At 47.3% G+C, this 26504-nt stretch overlaps 1 protein-coding gene across 1 annotated transcript in view; it reads right to left on the bottom strand.

The window, feature by feature from the left end:
- inpp5a (inositol polyphosphate-5-phosphatase A) overlaps positions 1 to 26504 on the bottom strand; it is a 187478-nt gene that overhangs the window by 99860 nt on the left and 61114 nt on the right. The window contains exons 3-4 of the mRNA XM_080537304.1: positions 18369 to 18469; positions 14881 to 14968 (exon numbers count right to left, since the gene is read on the bottom strand). Coding sequence (XP_080393430.1) covers positions 14881 to 14968; positions 18369 to 18469 — 189 coding nt within the window. The remainder of the gene's footprint in view (positions 1 to 14880; positions 14969 to 18368; positions 18470 to 26504) is intronic.

The following is a 26504-nucleotide window of genomic DNA, read 5'->3' as shown; positions in this document are numbered from 1 at the left end:
AACACACTGCTGCTGTGCTCCACTCACCCTGACAGCCCATAATACTATTAGGAACCCTCTGGTGATTTTTCTTTCCCCTTCAGGTCACACGTATGCATACAGTACATGCGCACACACACACGTGCACACACGCGTGCGCACACGCAAACACACGCACACACGCACACACACACACACACACACACACACACACACAACGCTATTCCAATTGGTGGCGCTACATCCAGCGTAACCTGAAGCCATTTCCAGCACCACAGTCTCTCTAAAGTAATGGTCCTGTGAATGCCAGCTCACTATCACAATCTCCCTACTGTTTAAGACACTCCCAGAACCTCCCAGATAGCCAGTTAGCATGTTGGAACTGAAGGCAGCCGTTTGGACGGGCTGACGGGTCAATCGTGGACATCGTCCTGTGCGACCACTATCAATATCACCGTCTTGGAGGCAGTCAGTCATACTACTAGGGCCGGCAGTGTAGCGGTAATACAGTATCCCATGAGATTTTAAAATGCCCACGGTATGCTTTTCAATACTCTCCTAAAATGTTCTGCTCCATTATCCATCGACCCGGCAAATCAAGCTCTGTTTGTCAATTGACGATGCCGCCGGCCACCGTGGTCGTAAAAAATAATGACAATGTTTCACTTTCAGGAGCGGAAGTTCCACCTCAGGCTAGAGTAGAAGAATAAAAAGACAACTTGGTCTCTAAAACATTTGTTTTTTATTGTTGCTATGGCAGCATTTGGTGTTCCGACCCAACGATAATGGCATGGTTATTTCGTTATTTGCAAGATTTTTGTATGAAAAAGATGACGACCAGAAATGGGAACGCTAATGGAAACTAATCTGCACTCTCATCTCAACCTGAAACACCCATTAACAGCTGCATGATGGGATATCTTTCTGGATCAAGTGCTGCAGTCAGGTTCAGACAGCTACACACTGACAACGGACATGTGGTCCTCAGTTAACATGACCTCATACATATCGTTATGCATAAGCGAATTGGGTCACATTTTGTGAGAAATGCGCTATACAAATAAAACTTGATTTGATTTGATTTGATCGTTAACCCTCCACTTTGTCACAACCGACTGGAAACTACAGTCAAAATGCCTACAGGCTAGATATTTTCCTGAAAACCACACAGCGGACAACATTGTTCGTGCACTCTGCACAGCACTTGGATGCAACTTAATTCTCGGCCATAGGGACTGACAATGCTGCTAACATCAGAGCCCTGAATTGGCCATGGTTCAACTGGGGACAGAGGGTCTGAACCTGGACCAGAGACTAGGGACAGAGGGCCTGAACCTGGACCAGAGACTAGAGACAGAGGGCCTTCTGAACCTGGACCAGAGACTAGGGACAGAGGGCCTGAACCTGGACCAGAGACTAGAGACAGAGGGTCTTCTGAACCTGGACCAGAGACTAGAGACAGAGGGTCTGAACCTGGACCAGAGACTAGAGACAGAGGGCCTTCTGAACCTGGACCAGAGACTAGAGACAGAGGGTCTGAACCTGGACCAGAGACTAGAGACAGAGGGCCTTCTGAATCTGCCGTGCCATTACCACCGCCTTCTCTCACAGCTGGCCCGAAAGAGAGAGCTAAAAAAAAGAAGCAAGCGGAATTAGGACTCAGAGAGCATACTCTCATAAGAGTAACTAAATAAATATTTTATAGAAAATCATGTTCTATATGACATAAGACAAGTTATAGTATTACGAATGCAGTGTGTGAAGATTCTTATTAGGCTATCATATTACGCTATGTAACTGTTAAGTTTGTTAAGCTGTGATCGGGATTTAAAGTTTAAATGATTGTTTAAGTTAAATGTCATACTGTATGGCAGTCACCACATAAACCCTGCGGTTACATGGTCGACGCTTAACCCACTACGCCACCTAAGCGCCCCAATGTCGATTAAATATAGGGAGGCTCCAGCGATCTCCACACAAAATGTTTCTTTTTGTAAGATTTGAGGACGGTATAAAGGTATAAAAAATATATATATACCGCCCAACCCTCCTCCATCCTACTACATCTCAACTACACTTCTGGCATACCGTAGTCCAGTATAGATAGATTAATAAAGACACAATCACATATAATACTGTAACCAAAATGCATTGTCATTAAATATTATTGCTTTCCATACGTTTCTTATGAGCTTCAGCCCCCATGGAAATCCAATTCCTTTTTAAGACACACTTGTTCACCGTAGACTGTGATCGGTGTCTCTGTGTTCTGGCTCTGGATCCTCTATCGATCTTCTGCCGAGCACTGTCCCCTGAAGCCCTCAATGCCACTTACTTCATGAACTATTAAATGCATGCCAATAATGAATAGATAACAGTCCGCTGAAAAACAATAGCAACTGTTGGGGTATTTAATTAGCAGCGGTGATGCCTCCTGCATTTGTGATCAGGCAGGGTAATGGACACCTGGGGATGGGGAGCCTCTCTGGAGGCATGGAGGGGAGGAGAGAGAGAAAGAGAGAGAGGAGGTCGTTGTGTTAGCGAGCATCCATCCAGGCAGGGCCCATCTATCACAGCGCCCTGTTGACTGCTGTTTGTGGAGCCAGGCCCTTATTAATTATCAGCTCGTTTGGAAAGGTGGGGGGGTGGCAAGAGTTTTCTCTGCAATCAATGCAAACTGTCGTTCCATGAGAATATTGCGGACGGCGATTAAGATCCATCGGACCGGGCCTCGTCGTGAGTCTTCTTCCCCCCCAGGACGAGACAGGACAAGTGGGACAAGCTCCCGGGATAGAGCTGTGGGCGGGGTGGTGGGCTGGGTCTTTTATAGATAGCTAATCCATAACATGGCTCCTGGAAGAATAGCACAGCTGAGTGGAGCCTACCCAGACATAGCCTGCATCACCTTACATAAACCAAACAGGAAAAAGGGCTTTTTAAAACACTTGAGTGATCTGTAGGCGGAATTCCAGAGTGATTTGGGAGTTGAAGTGAGTTACTGAAATTCAGATGCAACGAAGTAACAAAAGTAACAAGTATAGGTAGATCCAAATATTTAAGAATATTTTTACTGATATCTATTTACTTTATGAAGCAAATCGGTACTTGTAGAACAGGGAATCAAATGGTTTATCTTCCTCATTAAAGAGTGCATTGACACATCCGGTGTGGTGTCTGTCTGTAATAATTGCTGCCAAAAGTGGAGACTATTTTCTTTTGGTATAATAAAGAAAAAGACACTCAAAAACACAAATATTGTTGATTTCAATTGCATTAAATGATGGGTTTCACAGGCAGATTTATGTTTCTTGTGTTTTGTGAGTTTTTATGAATTTACCTTTTAAATATACAAGTTGATCAAATAATACCTTAACGAGAGTGTCTATTGTATATTTCTACCATTGTACCCCTATGTTGGCGACATCATCAAGTAAAGAATGACGTTCAAATCCAGAAATGATGCATGTCTGTAGGTGACCCATCACTCTGTTACAGGATGTACCTCCACTTCACTTCCTGTAGTTCAGCAACCAAAACATATTTTTAAACTCAGGGTATCATATGATAGCTAACAGCTCCACTTTTTCTGCAGGCATATTTTAATCTTAATTTGGAGCAGATATATAACAGTTGTTTTTAGTTTCTTTTACATGTTCAGTTTTGTGTATAGTATTGTATTGTTAGAAGTAGTCATTGTGTATAGTTGTATGGTTTGTTAAATGTTGCTTGGCATACTTTTGAAAGCATCGAGCCCCAGCATCATTCCTTATGTTGGATCCCGAAGGATGAAGTTGTATTTTCATTGTATCCTCTTTGGGTATTGTATTTGTGTTATTATTTGTCATGATGTCACAAAATTGAAGTGGATAACGTGCCTGTATGTCCACTGTGTGTGTGTGTGTGTCTCGTGTATGTGTGTGTGTCGTGTGTGTGTGTGTGTGTGTCGTGTATGTGTGTGTGTCGTGTGTGTGTGTGTGTGTGTGTGTGTGTCGTGTGTGTGTGTGTGTGTGTGTTTGTGTCGTGTGTGTGTGTGTTTGTGTCGTGTGTGTGTTTGTGTCGTGTGTGTGTGTGTGTGTGCCATGTATGTGTGTGTGTCATGTGTGTGTGTGTGTGTGTGTGTGTCGTGTGTGTGTGTGTGTGTGTGTGTGTGTGTGTGTTGTGGTGCAGGTCTTTAGGGAGAGCGCGGGCCTGTGAGGGGCTTCAATAGCAGGAGGATTATGGAAATCAAACCAAAGAGATTAGCTAATGGGGATATAATGGCCAGGGTCTGCACTGGGCAGCTAGGCCATGCAAATGAAGCTGCACTGGGAATCAATAGGTATGGATGGAGGGAGGGTGGAGGGGATGGAGGATGGAGGGGATGGAGGCTGGAGGGTGGAGGGGATGGAGGGTGGAGGGGATGGAGGGTGGGGGGGATGGAGGGTGGGGGGGATGGAGGGTGGAGGGGATGGAGGGTGGGGGGGATGGAGGGTGGGGGGGATGGAGGGTGGAGGGGATGGAGGGTGGAGGGGATGGAGGGTGGGGAGGGTGGAGGGTGGGGGGGATGGAGGGTGGGGGGGATGGAGGGTGGAGGGGATGGAGGGTGGAGGGGATGGAGGGTGGAGGGGATGGAGGGTGGAGGGGATGGAGGGTGGGGGGGATGGAGGGTGGGGGGGATGGAGGGTGGGGGGGATGGAGGATGGAGGGGATGGAGGGTGGGGGGGATGGAGGGTGGAGGGGATGGAGGGTGGGGGGGATGGAGGGTGGGGGGGATGGAGGGTGGAGGGGATGGAGGGTGGGGGGGATGGAGGGTGGGGGGGATGGAGGGTGGAGGGGATGGAGGGTGGAGGGGATGGAGGGTGGGGGGGATGGAGGGTGGAGGGTGGGGGGGATGGAGGGTGGGGGGGATGGAGGGTGGAGGGGATGGAGGGTGGAGGGGATGGAGGGTGGAGGGGATGGAGGGTGGAGGGGATGGAGGGTGGGGGGGATGGAGGGTGGGGGGGATGGAGGGTGGAGGGGATGGAGGGTGGGGGGGATGGAGGGTGGGGGGGATGGAGGGTGGAGGGTGGGGGGGATGGAGGGGATGGAGTTTGGTCGGGATGGAGGGGGTGGAGGGTGGAGGGGATGGAGGGTGGACACACACACACACAATCCCAATGCTTCCACACCACTGCGACTGTGCTGCAGTAGACAATCCCCTCCTCCATACACAACATACGCCCTTTCATCCAACCAACACCACACTGGCGCAACCAAGAGCACAACCAACCGTTAGCCTAGCATTCAAATACCTCCATATCTGTTTACGTCTCCCAACCACCACATCAGCAGGTACGCGGCTGCTACACGGCTTCACCCTAATCAGAATGAGATGGGGGCCAACGTACGCCGGCCCACTCCACAGCCATCATCGTAAAAGAAACAGCACGCGTCATCTTAACTTATCTATCAGACTTCCACATCTTAAGCGTGGTCAAAGAATTTCAATTTAGATTCTCGGACAGGCGGGTCTAACTCTGTCCCCCCCCCCCCCCCCCCACCCCACACGCGTGGCCTCTCTCCCCTCTCATTTTCATTCCCGCCCGCGTGGTGCGACCATTCATCAGGGGGGGACACCTCACGGATGCACGGAGCGGGTCATAAAATTAACCTCGCCGCAATTGTTTTCCCGCTCGTTCGACGGCCGGGGGTCCGAGGGGTGTCAGTTAAGGACGCACCCAAAAACAATGACAGAGGGGCGTGAACGGAGCGGCGCTAACGCCAAGCTGGGGAGTGGAGACCAGATCAATCCATGACAGAGTGGACGGAAAGAGAGACATTTTCCCTGGCCTGGTTGGGTCGTTTGGGGTTGGGGAACAATCGAGCTCGAACGCAAGCTGTGGCGGTGCGGTGTAAATACTGAAACCTGCCGGGGCGAAAAAAAGGGGGTTGAGACCGGCGGGCAGATATATTTACAGTCCGGCGGAGAGCGGCATTCTCGACCCAGCCCCTCTCTCTCGCTGAAGGGAGGGGGGGTGGGGGGTGGGGGGGGAGAAGGAGAGCTGCCATAGAAAGGAGGGAAGGAGGGAGAAAAAAAAAAAGAAAGAAAAAAAAAATCCTTCAGAGGGTGTTTATTTGCTCTCAACACCTCCTAAGCGATCAATATTTTTAATTTGGGTCCGAGTTATTATTTTTCACATCACCACGCCGGGGAGGCAGAGTAAAGTGGCTCATATTTTAGAGCTAAAAAGATCGATATGACAGGCTCACCTTCACTCTGCCCCGCGCCGGCCAGGGGCACAACATCATAATGTACGCTGGTGGGCCTCGCTGGGCCGCGGCGTGCTGGAATCACATCATTATCTGTTCCCTGGGACCCCCCTCCTCCCTCCCCCCATCCCCCCCTCCCCACACACACACACACACACAAAAACCTCTACCCCTCCCACCCCCCCTCCGAGACAGACCTGATTTACTCCCTTGCCAGCTGCCCCCACTAAACCAATCCCACCACACACAAACACTTTATCAGAGCACAGTTTATGAGGGTGTGTGTGTGTGTGTGTGTGTGTGTGTGTGTGTGTGTGTATGCGTGTGTGTATGTGTGTGTGTGTGTGTGTGTGTGTGTGTGTGTGTGTGTGTGTGCGTGCGTGTGCGCTTGCGTGTACGGTATATGTGTGTGTGTGTGTGTATGTGTGTGTGTGTGTGTGTGTGTGTCAGATGTCAGGGCTGGAGGAGGACATGTGGCTCAGTTCCCTCGATTAGGCTGCTTGTAATAAATGCATCACTTCTCTCGGCCTCTCTACACATCCATTAATTATATATACATTTTAAACCAAAATATTTCCATGGAGCCCCAGCACGGCACTCGCTCTCTCATAACTCACCTCTGATGGCAGATTCATTGATTGTCGCTCAACACATGTCCTGAGTGTGTGTGCGGGTGTGTGTGTGTATTCACGTGTGTATGAGAGTGAGTGCACTTATGTGTGTATGGTCTGAGTGCATGAGTGATGGTGAGGCAGAGTTATGGCCTCTCTGACATCTACTCCATTCAAATTGCCTCGGTTTGCTCTGTACTTCTCACCATATTGAAATAAGAGCCTCTAGATTTAGTCATCATTTAACCTGCTTGTGTGGCGGTGGAGGTGGTGGTGGTGGTAGTGGAGGTGGTGTTGGAGGTGGTGGTGGTAGTGGTAGTGGTGGAGGTGGTAGTGGAAGAGGTGGTGGGGAGGTGGTGGTGGAGGTGGTGGTGGTAGTGGAGGTGGTGGGGGTAGTGGTAGTGGTGGTGGTGGAGGTGGAGGTGGTGGTAGTGGTGGTGGTGGAGGTGGAGGTGGTGGTAGTGGAGGTGGTGTTGGAGGTGGTGGTGGTGGTAGTGGTGGAGGTGGAGGTGGTGGTGGTGGTGGTAGTGGAGGTGGTAGTGGTGGTGGTGGTGGTGATGTTGGTGGAGGTGGTGGTGGTAGTGGAGGTGGTGGTGGAGGTGGTAGTGGAGGAGGTGGTGGTGGAGGTGGTAGTGGTGGAGGTGGCAGTGGAGGTGGTAGTGGAGGAGGTGGTGGAGGAGGTGGTGGTGATAGTGGAGGAGGTGGTAGTGGAGGAGGTGGTGGAGGAGGTGGTGGTGGAGGAGGTGGTAGTGGAGGTGGTGGTAGTGGAGGAGGTGGTAGTGGAGGTGGTGGTGGAGGTGGTAGTGGAGGAGGTGGTGGTGGAGGAGGTGGTGGTGGAAGAGGTAGTGGAGGAGGTAGTGGTGGAGGTGGTGGTGGTGGAGGAGGTGGTAGTGGAGGAGGTGGTGGTGGAGGAGGTGGTGGTGGAGGAGGTGGTAGTGGAGGAGGTGGTGGTGGAGGTGGTAGTGGAGGAGGTGGTGGTGGAGGAGGTGGTGGTGGAAGAGGTAGTGGAGGAGGTGGTAGTGGAGGTGGTGGTAGTGGAGGAGGTGGTGGTAGTGGAAGAGGTAGTGGAGGAGGTGGTAGTGGAGGAGGTGGTAGTGGAGGTGGTGGTGGAGGAGGTGGTGGTGGTAGTGGAGGAAGTAGTGGAGGTGGTGGTGGAGGAGGTGGTGGTGGAGGAGGTGGTGGTGGGAGTTAGTTGCTCTTTCTCATTAACCTTCTTGTGTAAAACAGTGTTGCAACCCCCTAGCTGTGACCCCACTCTCTCTCTCCCTCTCCTTCACCGTGTGTGTGTGTGTGTATGTGTGTGTGTGTGTGTGTGTGTGTGTGTGTGTGTGTGTGTGTAAATGCATAGGGGCTTCTAGAAAGGGACAGATGAAACAAGCCCTTTTCAACCGGCCAACAGGGGGGGGGGGGGGGGAAGGGAAACACAAATAGGTGTAAGTGCAAGCAACTCTGCGCACGCCCGCACCCCTGTCAGTGCAGACACTAAAGGACACTAAGTGTTCATAAATTCCCGGGCGAGTGAGTGCAGGGTGCAGTTTTGATGATTGCATTAGGGGGCGTCCCGTTGGAAGGAGGAATTAAGGTGTCTCACCTCCGGGACGGTAGCTAGGCGGGGCGGAGGCTCTGCTGGCAGCTCCTGACATCCCCTCTTAATGAGGCTGGGGCGGAGGAGGGGACAGGCTGGGGAGGGACTTCAGGATGACTTCACCTCTCACCACCACACACCAGCCACGCTCCCCCGCACCCCAGCCCTGGTACAGGGAGAGGCTGGGGTACTGGACAGCCACCACCACCAGCGACCGTTTGGGGGGGGGGGGGGGTGAGGACAGCAGCGGGGGGAACGCTCGTGTGGCCGCTCTCTTTCTCCTGACTACTCTGTCACTTCCTGATGGCGCATGAACAGATTGATATGTAGGCAAGGCGAGGTGAGGTGAGTTTATTTGGGGTGGCTGTGGTTCAGGAGGTAGAGTCGCCGTCTAATGATCGCAAGGTTGGGAGATTGGCGGTTCGAGCCCCGGCTGGCCACATGTCGAAGTGTCCTTGGGCAAGACACTGAACCCCAAATTGTTCCCAGTGAGCGGGCCGGCGCCTTGCATGGTAGCTTGCCGCCATTGTTGTGTGAATGTGTGGGTGAATGGGTGAATGAGAGGCCGTTGTAAAGTGCTTTGGATAAAGGCGCTTTGGATAAGTCAGTCCATTTATTTGTGTAGCACATTTCATACAACAGGGGCCATTCAAAGTGCTTTACATACAGCATACATTTTTTTAAAATACAGAAAAAGAAGGATAGTAATAAAGATTTGAATAAAACAATTCAATGGCAAGAATAGATAGATATATAGAGAAAATAAATAGATAATAAATAGACAACATAATAAGACAATGAATAAAAAGATAAAAGTGTAGTTACTGAAACTGGATTCAAGCGCTGCTCTTCCTGATAAGGTGTGAGAGGTTGCAGGTACTGGTCTGTGTTTAGACACTATCTTGCATGATACGGTGTGTGAGACCGCAGTGTAAAATGACACGTTTGATACTGCATCTGTGTTCAACCGCTATCCTGGCCCATGCGCTGTGTGTACTGTACTGTACCTAAGTATGGCTCTGTGTGTGTGTGTGTGTGTGTGTGTGTGTGTGCGTGTGTGTGTGTGTGTGTGTGTGTGTGTTTAAGTGTGGTCATGTGTTGGCACGTGTGTGTGTGTGTGTGTGTGTGTGTGTGTGAGTGTGTGTGAGTGTGTGTGTATACAATACATACACACAGAGCTAATCGGATAGACACACCGAGCTAAGAGATGAGAGTGCTCTGCTGTTCCCAATGTCTCTCAGGGTGACACACACACACACACACACACACACACTCTCTACACCGCAGGGGGAAATCCAATCACAGACAAACCTGAGCAGATGAAGCCAGTCTCTCTGTCTCTGTGTGTGTGTGTGTGTGTGTGTGTGTGTGTGTGTGTGTGTGTGTGTGTGTGTGTGTGTGTGCGCGTATGTGTGTGTGTGTGTGTGCGCGTATGTGTGTGTGTGTGTGTGTGTGTGTGTGTGTGTGTGTGTGTGTGTGTGTGTGTGCGTATGTGTGTGTGCGTGCGCGTATGTGTGTGTGTGTGGGTGTATGGATGTGGGTGTGTGAATGGATGTGTGTGTATGGATGTGTGTGTGTATGGATGGGTGTGTGTGTGTGTGTGTGTGTGTGTGTGTGTGTGTGTGTGTGTGTGTGTGTGTGTGTGAGGAGTGGTAATAAGAGGAGACATTAGTTCCCATCATTCCACATGACACCCTGCCCCAGGGCCCCAGGGCCGGCCCATGATAAATATTAATGTCCTGGAACAAGTCTGGAACAAGTGGATTGGGAGTTGAGTTATCAGGGCGGTCTCTCCTAATTGACATTTTACCTGCTGTATACCTTAACAGGGCTGTAAAACGCCATGGCCAGCCTCAAGCTGGGGGGGACATGTCACTCAAGGCTGCCCCCCCCCCCCCGGCCGTCTGGGAGAGAGCTGTGGCCCGCTTCAATCTACTCTCTGTCCACATCCTCCGCCTGCCTGGCTGGAGAGGAGGGAGGACAGAGCTACTGACAGCTGTCTCCCCTCCCTCCCGCTCCCACGTTGGACATGGCTGGCGGGTTCCCTGGGAGCGCTGAGAGCAGAGCCCGTCTGGGTACCGGAGGAGACAATATGTCCAATTTAAAATGTCAAAATGACACACTGCTAACACCAATGGCGTCTTCTCCTTGTATAGCATCTGACCTGAACCTTCATTCAGCTCTCATTCTTACAAGAATGAGAAGCGTATTTACTTTTTTTTTTATACAAATGAATAACCTTCTAGTAGTGTTAAAACAAAGACATAATAGTGATAATAGTGTCATAGTTATGGGTATTATGTCGCTTTTTTCCCCACTTGAAAATATCACCAAATAAGTGATGCGAAGCGATGGGTCGTTAATATGATGCGTTGGCAGTCTGTGCCAGAGGGGGCACTTGACTTTGCCCTTCTGCCTGAATTAGCTTTTCCAAAATGCTCAAAAAAAGGGACATTTCTTGGGTGTTACCTCCGACTTGTGTGTGTGGCTCATTGGCTAGCTACTGCATGGGAACTGTACTGTATTGGCTAGCTAGCTACTGCATGGGAACTGTACTGTATTGGCTAGCTAGCTACTGCATGGGAACTGTACTGTATTGGCTAGCTAGCTACTGCATGGGAACTGTACTGTATTGGCTAGCTAGCTACTGCATGGGAACTGTACTGTATTGGCTAGCTAGCTACTGCATGGGAACCGTACGCATCTCTCTGTGAGTGCAGACGGCGGTGGGACCTAAGCCATCGCAGAATTTGATAGATTTTTTTTGCCTGAAAAAAATAAAAAGAGTGTATTCTTTGTGAGGACTTTTCTTAGTAAACATACTATTTGACATTACAGCCTTTGGAGTTTTGTTGGGGGAATGAGGGAACTTGTTCATAGCTTCGGGGTTAGTGGGATACGTTTGTACTGTGTAGCTTATTATCACGCAACTGAGTAGCGTGCCCCCTCGCCTTCAGGGCAGACACAGACAACGCAGAGCTGGCGGGATAGTTTGGAGAGATATATGGTGTCCAGTCTCCTGTCACAGTATGAATGCACAGCGGTTGGTAAAGCACACCGTTCATGTGAAGAGTGTTGTTCCAAGTGTCTCCACTGGCTGGATCATTTCTATCTTTTTGTGTCCATTTCTAAACTAAATAATGACTGCGCTTTCACAGTAGTAACTTAGTATGTTAGTCATTAAGAAATGAGTTCCATGTGTTGGATAAAAGAAGAAATGATTAACGACATGAACAACAGATGAATTGTTTCTGTTAAAAGGAGTACCAAGCAAGGAAGAGAGGAGGACACACACGTTGCAATTCCCCTTGCAGTCAAAGTACTGCATTTGGTGCCTTTAAAATTGTGAATTTAAAAGAACATATATTTTTTGACTGATGTATTTGTATACATGCTTTATCTTATATTGTTTTCAGGTAAGTTTGAATTTTTAAAATTGAGCCTAGTTGTAAAAAATTATGCTCAAGTTAACCTACAGTATACTACACTGGAACAACAACTGCATACTGTACCAGCCCCTCACAATCACAAACAAAGACACCGTCATGTTGCAAGGGGAGCATGTGCCACAGTCACCAGGTCCACCTTCCACACCAGCCAGGTAAACACTCCCTCAGCTCCTTACACTTTCACTACATTACAGCCCCAACACACACACGCATCTATTCCAAAGGACAACACACACACACACACACACACACACACGCTGGTCAGGCTCAGGGCTTACACTGGGTTTCCACTTAGATTATCTGAAAATTGACAGGCCAAGCAGACAACAAACAATTACCCCCCAGGTAAAAAAAAAATCGAAGTTTGACTAAACAAATATGATGTCATTTGGGCTAAATGGCAAGTCCTGAGTGAGACTGAATAGACAGGTCTGTCCATATTTACTGTTGCACAGATTTGAATATCTACATCATATAATGACACATTGGAAAGGGTTTTCTGACACAAGTGTTTCACAAATTGATTTACACAAGAAACAATATTAAAAAATTATAATTAAAAGATCAAAATACGAAAATCTGTAGGCTAGAGAATGTAGGAGTCAAAGACAAAAACACATCTAGTATAATAATCACACTGAAATGGCAGTTAATTATTCTTACAATAGGCCAATGTCTGTGATACGTTCTTAATACGTTTATGAAAAGAGCACATTTGACTAGGTGGTGGGGTGATTTACGACTGTTTGCTGTGAGGAGGTGAGGCGTGCCATGGTACTATCTTTGGAGGGATAGAGATGAGAATCATGACAGACATCCAGACACAGCTCAGCAGTCACAGCTACACTGACTGTTAGTAAGGGGCCCAGACCACATCAGTGCATCTCTCCCAGTATGTTCTGTACATAGACACATCTCTCCCAGTACGTTCTGTACATAGACACATCTCTCCCAGTATGTTCTGTACATAGACACATCTCTCCCAGTACGTTCTGTACATAGACACATCTCTCCCAGTACGTTCTGTACATAGACACATCTCTCCCAGTACGTTCTGTACATAGACACATCTCTCCCAGTATGTTCTGTACATAGACACATCTCTCCCAGTATGTTCTGTACATAGACACATCTCTCCCAGTATGTTCTGTACATAGACACATCTCTCCCAGTATGTTCTGTACATAGACACATCTCTCCCAGTATGTTCTGTACAGAGACACAACATGGAGATGAACTAGAAAACCCAATTTGCTCGCTGCTGAATTCACTGTTAAAATAATTAAGTAAATGTACTTTTATATAAATATATTTATTTGATCTGTGTCAGTGTCATGCACATAGGGTTAGAAAGGACGTACAGTTAGTGAGTGTTCGCAACACTATTAGATTGATTTATTTTTTAAATAAGAATCAACAATCATAGGTTGCATTCAACTGAGATACACATATTTCACATGTATTACTGTTACATCAACTACATTGTCCACCGTACCATTACTATTACATGGAGAATATCCTCCCTAGAGCCCCTCAGGGCAATAATAATTTTCTTGGTTAGGCGTAAATCACACATACCAGGCCCTGTGTGTGTGTGTGTGTATGTGTGTGTGTGTGTGTGTGTGTGTGTGTGTGTGTGTGTGTGTGTGTGTGTGTGTGTGCGTGCGTGTGTGCGTGGGGATGTCCAAGGGGATGTACTTGCTACTGAAGATGTGAAACTTTTCACTGCCAATATCAACACTGAGTATTTGGCTCCACCATGAGGCCCACACAACGATGTTCAGCTCTACAGGACTATCAAAGGAATGGTGGAAGCAGGCAGCCAACTAGAAAGTTTATCAAATGTATGGTTATTCTTTTTGACAATTAAAATATCTAAATATTGATGAGACCATATGTTAGGCCTACTATAAATTGTCAACAGCCAACATTGTAAACAGTCAACAATTTATTATAAGTGATTTATTTATTATATTATAAGTGGGCAGGGAACAGCTGCTGTGAAAAACTGTGTGGAAAAAAGTAAAGAAAAATATCCTGCAAAATGACTAAGGCGGAAGTAACTTTGCCACACCAAAAAGTTACCAAAAGGAACTTTTGCCACACAGAAAGCAGATAAAGATGTATACGTATGAAATCACTATCCAATTTGATCTGTGGAATCTGGGCGTGAATTTGAAAACAACCAAGCAACTGAACGATGCAACCTGACAACTCGATAGGAAACCTCTTTTCTAAGAGACTAAAGGGCTCTGCACACAGCGTGCGATTTCTGTTGCGCGTCAACGTTCCATTTTGAAGTTTGAATGGAAGTCTATGAGAAAATCATAAAACATCGCATCCCAATGCACACAGCGTGCGATGCAATTTCTGTTGTATGTTCTCATAGACTTCCATTCAAACTTCAAAATGGAACGTTGACGCGCAACAGAAATCGCACGCTGTGTGCAGAGCCCTTAAGAAACTGCAAAATTTTAGGAAACGGACACGCCCCAGTGTCTTTGGCGTGGCCGGGACCTAAACCACAACTGACTATCAGCCGCTGGTCTGTTATATCAGCTGATAATGAAGGAGTGTTCAAAAGTTAGTGCTGTCCTTGCATCCTCCTTCCTTCACCATACACATCAGAGGAGAACATCTATGCTTTCTACTGTGGGCCAACGCTTTATTCTCCTCCCGTGCTTTCTGAGAAGGAACCGAGGAGAGGACGTGAGGAACAGAGGAAAGACTACTGGTACAGTAGTAGCAGGTTGAAGGCTGGTTTGAGCAACCCATAAAACATTGCTTACGATCTAGCACCACCATGTGGTGAGCTACCATTATTGCACATGCTCTGACAACGCTGACAGACTCTGAAGTCTTAGATGTGGAAGTGTTTCAGCCTCCCAGGTGGATGTGACAGTACCGTGTGGAGAGTCATGACTCTGTTGTGTCTTAAGGAGGAATAAAAAGCCCTCTGAGGTCTTCAAACCCATTGTCCAGAGTCAAAACCTTGTCTTAGAATAGCAAATGGACCGGCGGCACTTACTGTGAAATGCTCCTGGGATTTGTAGTTCTCATCGAGGTAGACACGGGCTCTGCTGTACTCCTTCATAGCATCACTAGCTAGCAGCTCTCTGTTGGAGAGAACACACACACATCATGTTGGCCATGTCTTTGGGGATACAGTATCACTATCTTAATATGTTGGTTGAGGCCTCATAAACCTTTTCTCTCCTTCACTACATAAACTATAGTGCACTTAAGGAATATAGCATCTTAAATGGGTCAATACATTTTACTATTAGATATCATCCAATTCTTATCCATCGTCAAACAACATACTCTAATCAAAATATTAAGTCTACATTCTTTTATAATAAAACAACAGCAACAACAACAACAACAACAACAACAACAACAACAACGACAAATGAGCCCTGCCAAACAGATTAGTCAAATGTCAGTACATGGGCATCTCAAAACAATAATGTAAAAGTTCATTATTTTCCGTAATTTAATTCAAAAAGTGAAACTTTCATATATTCTAGATTCATTACACATGAAATATTTCAAGCCTTTTAAAACCCTTTGTTTTAATGTTGATGATTATGGCTTACAGCTCGTGAAAATCTAAAATCTAAGACCAATCAAAAAAAGGATTTATGAAACAGAAATGTTGACCTTCTGAAAAGTATGTTAATTTATGCACTCAATACTTGGTCTGGGCTCTTTTTGCACAAATTACTGCATCAATACAGCGTGGCATGGAGGCAATCAGCCTGTGGCACTGCTGAGGTGTTAGGGAAGCCCAGGTTGCTTTGATAGCAGCCTTCAGCTCGTCTGCATATCCATGGAAAGTTGACTGGAAGGGAAAAGTGGGGTGGGATGGGATGACTGCAGCCATGCGAGGATTGTCAAGCAAGGCCGATTCAAGAACTTGGGGGAGCTTCACAAGGAGTGGCCTGAGGCTGGAGTCAGCGCATCAAGAGCCACCACGCACAGACCTACCCAGGAACTGGGCTACAAGTGTTGCATTTTCTAGAGTCAAGCCACTCCTGAACCAGAGACACCAGACCCAACAATGCAGACGAGCTGGGGGCTGCTATCAAAGCAACCTGGGCTTCATAACACCTCAGCAGTGCCACAGGCTGATTGCCTCCATGCCACGCTACATTGATGCAGTAATTCGTGCAAAAAGGAGCCCAGGCCAGGTATTGAGTGCATAAATGAACATACTATTCAGAAGGTCGACATTTCTGTATTATATATTATTATTTTTTATCACACATGTAATATTCAAATATTTTGAGGTACTGGATTTTTGATTTTCATGAGCTGTAAGCCGTAATCATCAACAATTTAACAAAAAAGGCTCGAAATATTTCACTTCATGTGTAATGAATCTAGAATATATGAAAGTTTCACTTTTTGAATTCAATTACGGAAAAGAATGAACTTTTCCATGATATACATTTTTTTTTAGACACACCTTTAAGTTGTTGTAATAAGGCCCTGTTTTCAACCTGCCTGCTTGAAAACACCTCCCCAGTGAGATGGAACCAGAGGGGGGAGTTGTTCTCCCATTTCCACAGAGGTGGCTGCCCGTTTCTTTGCAGCCGGCCAGGGTATAAAGACAGTTGCCGCATCCCATATCTCTACACTTTTGCTAAAGTATGCACATGTGGATTTAGATGGGAATGAATTAGTAGAATAACTAGAAATAATGTTGATGATTTTAAATTAATGTAGTAAAATGTACACGCTCATATTTTAGGAGAAGGGTAGATACAGTGGGGTGCAGAAATTTGGGGACCCCTAGTAAAAATGTCTTTTACAATTAATATCTAAGTGAAAAGAAGCAAACCTAACCTCTAAATGGTACAAAGTTAAACATCACACATTTCAACACATTTTAAAGCAAGACACATATTTTTTTTTTTTTTTACTTTTTACAGTTTCAAAATAATGAAACAAGGCCTTGTGCAAATGTTTGGAAACCCTGTTAGCTAGTACTTTATAACTCCTCCTTGGGCAACTATAACAACTTGCAAACGCTTCCTGCAGCCAGCTAAGAGTCTGTCAATTCTTGTTTGGGGAATTTTTCCCCATTCTTCCTGGCAGAACACCTCTAGCTCAGAAATATTTTTCAGCCTTCTTGCATGCACGGCATGTTTGAGATCTCTCCACAGATTTTCAATAATATTCAAGTCTGGGGACTGATGGCCATTCCGTCTTTCCTGGAGGTACTTCATGGTTAGTTTTGAGGTATGCTTCGGGTCATTGTCTTGCTGGAATACCCAACCTGTCTTCAACTTCAATTTCTGGATTGACCTTTGAACATTAGCTTCTAGAATGTCTTGATATTTGGTGGAATCCATTCTTCCTTCCACCCGCACAATATTGCCTGTGCCCTCAGCTGCTACACAACCCCAAAGCATAATGCACCTCCATGCTTAACAGTTGGCAAGGTGTTCTTCTCTACAAATGCTTCACCCTTTTTTCTCCAAACATACCTTCTTTGGTTGTGGCCAAGAAGTAACATTTTGGTTTTGTCAGTCCAAAGTACATTGTTCCAATAGGCTTCAGGTTTTTCAAGGTTTTCTTTTGCATACTTCAGACGCTTAATTTTGTGTTGAGGTCGTAGGAAAGGCTTCTTTCTGGCAACTCTGCCATGTAGGTCTTTGTTGTTTAAGGTACGCTGTATTGTTGTCCTGTGAACAACTAGACCGGTGTCTGCTACCCTTTTTTGCAGCTCTTTTGCAGTGATGTGTGGGTTCTTCTGAGCATCACCAGATCTCGGTCTTCCAGATCTTGCCTTGACTTCAATTGTTCCATTTATTTTACATTTTCTGATGATGTTTCTGACAGTGGAAATGGGTAGTTTGAAACGTTGCAACAGTCTTTTGTAGCCTTCTCCTTGATGGTGGTCTTGATTCTGACATCCTTGGACGACTGTTTAGAGGAACCCATGGTTTTTGACACCAGATACAACAGCCACCGCAGTCGGATACATTAGAAGGCATGGAGTTACTTCAGAATATATAGTTCAACCCTGGAATTATATTCACCTGACACATTGAAGCCCAGACGAGTAAATCACCTTGGTCTGGGCCTTAGTAATCATAGTCATCAATCTTAGTAATCAATCTTAGTACGGTAATAGTTTTCTCAAAAGGTAACAAAGAATAATCCAAAAGGGTTCCCAAACTTTTGCACAGGGCCCTTTTCCTTTTTTTATAATTTAAAAACTATTTAAAAATGAAAATAAAAAGAAACCTTGCTTGAAAATGTGCAGAAAGGTGCCATGTTTAACTTTGTAGCATTTAGTGTTCAGGTTTGCTTTCAATCACTTGGGAGATGAATTGTAACAGACATTTAAACCAGGGGTACAAATATGCAATCTTTTTGCACCCCACTGTAAATGGGAGGCAGCAAGTGCCTCATATCTCTGTTAGGGTTTGCTCTGAACGTATTACCGGTTGTGGAGATTACATACTGTTGACCTGGATAGCGAGGGTAAAAAAAAACACTTACTTGACAAAACAATCCACGTGTGACATAGATGCTTCATAGTTCTTTCCTCCCACCTCCTGACAGTGCACTGCCACTAAGTGGGGCTTGTGTGATTGGACAGTCTGCAGAGAGAGAGAACGAGAGAGAAAAGAGGAGACGAAGAGATTCAGAGACAGGACACAACAACAATAATCTGTTCATTCCTCATACAGTAGTGTCAATACGGTGGCTTATCTATCCATTCATCCTCCTCTCCTAAAATATGCCCTTGTGCACTTTCCCACATTCATTTAATAGCATAGGATGATTAGCAACACCAGGAACTTCTCAGCTGAATAACCCATTCTGGATTTACCAGAAGTACCGTTCCCCAGCCTAAACTAAGCAGTACTGTAATCTCATGTAGGGCAGGTGCTAAAATGGAACACTAACTGTCCTAGTACCAAACAGTTTTTGTGAATTCTGAAAAAAAACGTACACTGAGGGACACGTCACAGTCTAGATGACTTGGGCCACAGGTTTTTACACACCTGGGGCCTCATTCATAAAGTTTTGCATAGAACTGGCGTAAACAGCTTGTGCACGTAGTCAAGCAAAAACTTTTACGCACACCCACATTCAGATTTATAAAACGGTGCGCACGCAAGTCCCATTCCTGGATCCCTTTATAAATCACAATCAACTCAACATTTTGCACACGTGAACGAGCGTCTTGTCCCACCCTTTTAATGCCCATAGTTGCCTATAAATGATCAGTGATTAAATTAATATGAATCTATACTGACTGCATGACGACAATGACGACAAATCCCCACAAAGAAGAAATTTCAGCCAGTGAAATTCCCTGCAACAGTTCTGTGCAACAAGCACATCATAACAATATGGAACTGCACTCATATCTCGAAATCGATCAAATCAGTTTAAATGTAATTTGTCCTACTGTTCTTATTATTGATGAGAATACATTTCATAACATGCAAGTATTGTTTGATAGTTACAGATCCAATCACAAATGATTCACAATTAAACTGTACAACAGGGGTTGTTTTGCAGAAGCAGATATCTCAGTTTGTATTTATTATCCTAAATCATGTTTTTGTGTGTGCACTCCAGGGAACTCTTCATTAGAGTAGATTAGATTAGATTCAACTTTGTCATTGACAGAGTACAAGTACAGTACATTTAAATTAAAGCCTCTGTTTTATGTACACTCTAAGCTTCTTCTCTTTTCATTTAAAGCGCATTAAGAAAAAGAGTGCAAGTTTATTATAGGTGAATATTTCTTGCAATTTCTATTTGACTATAGCCTGCATACAGGAGCCAAAACGCTGGTCTGGAAGGAAAGCTACAGTCGATCTCATTGAATAACCCAACTGTAGGTTATAGAGAAATGTACTATCTGTATTCATTTATGTATGTTTTTGTTGTACATATAGTGACAGATACAAACAAACATTTTACCAGATTGAATAAACAACCATTCCATGTGTGGCACCATACTGTAGTGTGTAGTGTACAGCACATGTGTGTGTATAACTAACATTTCCATTTCAGAGCGTTTCTCCAGTTTCATCCTTCTGCCAGCGGTGTCGCAGTTGCTCATTTCTCCGGGTTGTGTGTGTACGCATGGGTCCCAGACCAGTGTGCATGGAGGTGCGCACATTTACAAGCCAAGTTTTTTTTTTTTTGAAATCCCAAAATTGCGGTCAAAGTTGCGTATGCACATTTTTGGGCGTACGCAAGATTTCTACATGAGGCTCCTGGTGACCTGACTTGACCGGGAAAAACTCTAGGCCCTTATGTACCCTGTAACTAGGGCCTACTAAAAACCTAGCATGACTACCATAGGATCAGACACAGGAGCTGCCAGGGGAGAGAACTAGGCCTGGAACAATTACAAATGTTGCTGCACAATTAATTGTCTCAGAAATAATTGCCATTGACAATATACTGAACCCCAAATTGCTCCCAGTGAGCGGGCTGGCGCCTTGCATGGTAGCTTGCCGCCATTGGTGTGTGAATGTGTGTGTGAATTGTCACAAACCCGAAGGTAGTAGCAAAAAAGGGAGTCCACGCGTGTTCAAATTAGACAACTTACGGTACGTTTTATTATACTAAATAAGCAAATGAAACTAAATAACATATGTATAGGAATATGGATTAGAATCAGTAGTGTAAGCCATGAGTGAATGGGTGTAAAATGTGTGTTGTATGTGTAAGGGGTGTAATGTATGTATGTAGTGTAAAACTAAAGAGGCCCAAAACCTAGGTTACCCGAGACAATATCTATCCTCAGCTCCCCAAACCCAGGTGACACTAGTTAGGCTGACTACCCACTCTGCCAAGGTTCCCCAAGGAAACAGCAACAGCCAATAGGCAGGCAGAGTGGGAGGCGTCACAGAATGTATGAATGAGAGGCCATTGTCAAGCTCTTTGGAATAAGGCGCTGTATAAGTCAATCCATTTAACTGTTTGACTCAAGGGCCTCTGCAAGTGTATCAGCAGTGTGACTCTCAGGTCCATATGTGCTTTCTAAGCACCTAGTGAGAGTCCAGTCAGTGGCTGTGTAGTGGATGGTCACACTCATAGGGAATCATGTTTCAGCTTGACCACGTGTCAGTTGTCAGTTGCCAGGGTGAGCTGAGAGACGTCTCGTTAGGTCAATAGACTCACACTCTTGATAACTGTCTACAACACACACCGGTGTAAATTTACAATGATGTTTGTCACCCGCACACTGAGATACATGGCCAGAGAAAGGGCAGGGAAGGGTCAGGTCCATTCCTGGATCACCCCCATATGGCCCTCCCTCCCCCACCCCCCTGTCCCCACCCCTGTGTCCAGCCCTGTCCCCACCCCTGTGCCCCCCCCCTGTCCCCACCCCTGTGCCCCCCCCCCCTGTCCCCACCCCTGTCCCCACCCCAGTCCCCACCCCAGTCCTCACCCCAGTCCTCACCCCTGTCCCCACCCCTGTGCCCCCCCCCTGTCCCCACCCCTGTCCCCACCCCAGTCCCCACCCCAGTCCTCACCCCAGTCCTCACCCCTGTCCCCACCCCTGTGCCCCCCCCCTGTCCCCACCCCTGTGCCCAGCCCTGTCCCCACCCCTGTGCCCCCCCCCCCTGTCCCCACCCCTGTCCCCACCCCAGTCCCCACCCCTGTCCCCACCCCTGTGCCCAGCCCTGTCCCCACCCCTGTGCCCCCCCCCCCTGTCCCCACCCCTGTCCCCAGCCCTGTCCCCACCCCAGTCCCCAGCCCTGTCCCCACCCCAGTCCCCACCCCAGTCCCCACCCCAGTCCCCACCCCAGTCCTCACCCCTGTCCCCACCCCTGTGCCCCCCCCCCTGTCCCCACCCCAGTCCCCACCCCATTCCCCACCCCTGTCCCCACCCCCTGTCCCCACCCCTGTGCCCCCCCCCCTGTCCCCACCCCTGTGCCCCCCCCCTGTCCCCACCCCTGTGCCCAGCCCTGTCCCCACCCCTGTGCCCCCCCCCCTGTCCCCACCCCTGTCCCCAGCCCTGTCCCCACCCCAGTCCCCAGCCCTGTCCCCACCCCAGTCCCCACCCCAGTCCTCACCCCTGTCCCCACCCCTGTGCCCCCCCCCCTGTCCCCACCCCAGTCCCCACCCCAGTCCCCACCCCAGTCCCCACCCCTGTCCCCACCCCCTGTCCCCACCCCTGTGCCCCCCCCCCTGTCCCCACCCCAGTCCCCACCCCAGTCCCCACCCCTGTCCCCACCCCCTGTCCCCACCCCTGTGCCCCCCCCCTGTCCCCACCCCTGTCCCCACCCCTGTGCCCCCCCCCCCTGTCCCCACCCCTGTCCCCACCCCTGTCCCCTAACACTAAAAGGTGTTTGTGAGTGCACCGCCCGAGTGTTCAGAGGTGCCGACCTGCAACGGAAAATCTATAGAGGAGTGAATTACAGCACTTATAGGCACTCACAGGACAGGGCTGTATGGAGGGTGGGACAGGTCGTAGATCAACGTCACCCAGGATATGTGGCCCCCAGGGGGGGTGTTAGGCCTGGGACAGTCCCAGGACCCGAGGCCTACTTCACTCCCCCCTGCCTGCATTATTCTTACTAAAGGCAAAATCAAATAAAAGTAATGTATGGCAATAACACTATGGATTTTCCATCAACCTATGGCTTGTCACTTAGCTGGATGACCTGAGAACTGAGCTGAGAGAACCGCGCTTCTCAAACTTACAAAGATTAGTGGACCTATCAGCTCACACTGAGGAGGTCATACTCAAGGAGCTTTAGTGAAGTGTGTGTGTGTGTGTGTGTGTGTGTGTGTGTGTGTGTGTGTGTGCATGCGTTTGTGTTTGCGTGCGTGCGTGTCTGTCTGTGCACATTTCTGTGTGTATGTGTGTGTATTCTGTTTGCTTTTCCAGGCAGCTCCAGTTTCTCGTACAGACTCATGATCCTGGAAACTAATTGAATCATTTTCCAGTAATCAGGAACGCTATTTATACAAGACCACATACCACCCAAGTTTCCTTTACCTTTGTGAAATCGGCAATGAAACATGGTGTGTGTAAGGCTACATGTCACCCTACAAACCACAAAAGACATTCCTGATGAAGGGAACTCCCAAAGTAGCGTGACAGCTGTGTGTCATGCTGGGGCATGGGAGATGATGTCTCAACCTTCATACGGATGTTACACCGCCTCATATTTGACTACGGGGTGTGTCCTCTCTCTCCTTGAGTCCTCAAGTGTTTGGGTTCCTAGGAAGTTCCCTCTTTTTCCATAAGCAATCTCTGACCTCCCATATCGTTTACAGTGCCTTAAGTACACATCGATGGTCTGTTTTATTTGACGGACAAACAATGTAATCACCAGTCAAAGAATAATCGTTAGGTTTAACCCCTGAGTTGTACAGCAGGCAAGGTATCGGTGTAAAAGCAGGATTCATTCACAGGGGGGCAGTCCCACTAATATATTTTTTTAATTTTTTATTATTGTGATAGAGACAGTGGAGATATGACAGAAAGGATGGGTGAGAGAGAGAGAAGGGATGACATGCAGGATATGTCCGCGGCCAGAATCGAACCGGGAACCCTGCGGTTACGTGGTCAACACTTAGTCCGCTACGCCACCTAAGTGCATTGACTTTTATTTTATTTATTTATTTATTTCAGATTTTTATCCCTTTTTCACCCAATTTGGTAGCCAATTGAACCCAACCTAGCATCCAATTATCCCCTGCCTATTGCGTAGGATCCGCCGCACGACCCCGTGGCCGGCAGCCCCAGAGGAGGCCGCCAGGCAGACTAGCTGACTGGCTCCTCGAGCCCAGCACCGTTATTCCGGCACCCAGGGGGCGGTGTTGCGCGACGGATCCTTGTCCGGAAATACTCCTATACCGCCCTCGGGAGCGGCCGCCCAATATGCCGCTCCCCGTGTGTGCCCCGGCCATATCCGGATCTGGCGAGCTGGGATTCGATCCCAGTCCCCTGTGGGCAGCTTGCACTAGTGGCCAGTGCTTAGACCGCTACACCACCGCGGGGCACGCAAGTGCATTGACTTTTTAACCAACAACTGGCTCACATACTGGTCCCTGACAGTGTAAAATGAATAAAGTGTAAAAATGGCCAATATGTGTTGTTTTTTCCTTATTACTGTGGGAGAGTGCAATCATCCAATCCACCAAGCAACTCAAAACGAGAGTGAATACCAACAGAAGAATATTGCAGGGGATTTTAGCACATTTCTTTGGGCCGCTACCCACACATTTAGCGGTGTTGCTCATTCCACGAATGCATGACCCTTACAAGTTGTACCTCGTTGTAAAGGTGACTAAACAGGCTTTCCAACAATATAAAATACAATAAGAATTGGTATTATTAAAGCCTGGGGAGGAATAATGGACGGAAATAAAATGTCCGAACTTTTTTTGAGGAGTTTATATATGTTTTGTGAATTTTTACCCTGTTGTACCGATAACGTACCGAACCGTGATTTCAAAAGCGCGGTACATACCGAACCAACATGTTTGTGCACCGTTACACCCCTAATATCTATAGTTTAGAAAGGCACCCCTAATATCTATAGTTTAGAAAGGCACCCCTAATATCTATAGTTTAGAAAGGCACCCCTAATATCTATAGTTTAGAAAGGCACCACTAATATCTATAGTTTAGAAAGGCACCCCTAATATCTATAGTTTAGAAAGGCACCACTTCTGTGATCACTGGCTCACACCCTCAGCACACCGTGCACACTCACATATGTATACACACACCCAAGACGTAGCAATTTTGAGGCCGCGTTCTTAAATTCGCCGGAGCACACGCTGGGTTCAACGTCATAAAGGTACCAAGTAATTTGATTGGACAAGAGGCAGTCACGTGGACGCTCCGGCACTCTCAGAACTAACTTACGAACGAGGCCCTCGTGAAATGCACCCGGACTCCCAAATGCGGCTGCAGGCTTTTAGAACTACTACCTGCACTGTACAGAGAAGCTGCTGTTTGGGTAGCACCCTATCTCTGAATGCCTCAGATCTCTCCTTGTAAATGTGTACGTGTGTAGAGTGTTCAGACAACTATCCCCTAGAGAAGAAGAAGCGATGATGGAAGGAAAACAGTTCAGTAGCACAACTGCTTTATGTCACAGAAGTTACTTCAGGAATGAACGCGTCGATGATGCATAAAGATCTATGGTGGCCGTGCCTTGAAGTCTCCAGAACTACTGGACGACATACGGGTGGAGTTGTCATTCCCCTGCTAGGGGAATCCCCTCCAGAACTGAGTCTGCCTGGTGCAGGGAACTTCGTAGGAACCCAAACACTCAGGGAGAGAGAGGACACACCCTGTAGTCAAATATGAGGCGGTGTAACATCCGTATGAAGGTTGAGACATCATCCCCCATGCCCCAGCATGACACACAGCTGTCACGCTACTTTGGGAGTTCCCTTCATCTGTTGTGTCCCTACATTGTCTTGGGGTTTGGTAGGTGTCAAACAGGCTATTGGATACAAAAGGAGGTGAACTATTCAAATGTGTTTGTTGTTGGGCGAATGTAGAATTCATAGCTTTCAGTCACGTGGTTTCTTCCCTAGCAACCACCAACCTGACGGGCAAAAAGTATCATAGCAACATCGCTCAACATGGCTGCCTACTATTTAGACCACCTCACTCATGAAGAACTATCAAGATACACGACGGTGATAGGAGTGGAGGATTGACACCATTCAAATAGTGTTGGATTCCCTGTCTTCTACTCTATCCGGACACGTTGGAATTATTTTCCTAACCCCCGGAGAATCAAAGTTATTGACCTGCAAAGGGTGCCTCCTTGACCGGCTTTTCCCGTGAATAACACCGGTTATGGAGGTGGTACAAACATAAGACTATTATTGCTAAATTCACCATCAGTATACGGTCATTTTGAGCAATTAACCACCGCGCTGACACCCCGAGAAGATATACTTTTAATATGAAACTCGATCAACCGGGCGTTCACCGGCTGCTGGACGAAACTCCCAACTCCCGCTGTCAGCGAGGCGAGGGAATATTTATATCCGGGAATTCGCTCCTTGCTGTGTCCACGGTGATAGGAGTGGTGGATCGACTCCATTCAAATAGTGTTGGATTCCCTGTCTTCTACTCTATCCGGACACGTTGGAATTATTTTCCTAACCCACGGGAAATCAAAGTTATTAACCCGCAAAAAGTGGGTTTTGCCCGCAAAAAGTGCCTTTTGCCCGTCAGGTGGGCGTTTCCACTATGCTGTGACGTCACATGAAAGCTATGAATTGGCTAGAGGAAGTGAGTATGTCATTTTCTATAGATGGGGTCGTTAATGTGTTGATTCTACTCAGACAGTCACTTTCTCAAAGCATGAGACAGCAAGCCAGAGGGGTCTCTTCACCGCTGTAGCACCGTTAGGGAACGTCTTGGAGACAAGCACGCATCTGCACCAATGCAAGATCCAGACAGAGTGCTGTGACCCATTGTTGGAACGCTCTCATGAGGAGAAGGCCAAGTGGGACTACCACTATCAGGAAGCCACGTGCCTAGGTTTTCTTAAGCCTGGTACACACATTAAGATAATTTTGGGCCCAATTTCCCCCCTTCCGTCCAAGGACAATAAACGCCCTATTATCGGATGGCTCTAAAGATTATCCTACAAGATTATCCTGTGATGTGAGGTG

This window comes from Nansenia antarctica (genome assembly GCF_963989245.1).
Source record: "Nansenia antarctica genome assembly, chromosome: 1".
Lineage (NCBI taxonomy): Eukaryota > Metazoa > Chordata > Actinopteri > Argentiniformes > Microstomatidae > Nansenia > Nansenia antarctica.
The sequence above is the reverse complement of the archived record's forward strand: the minus strand, read 5'-3'. Positions and strand labels throughout refer to the sequence as shown.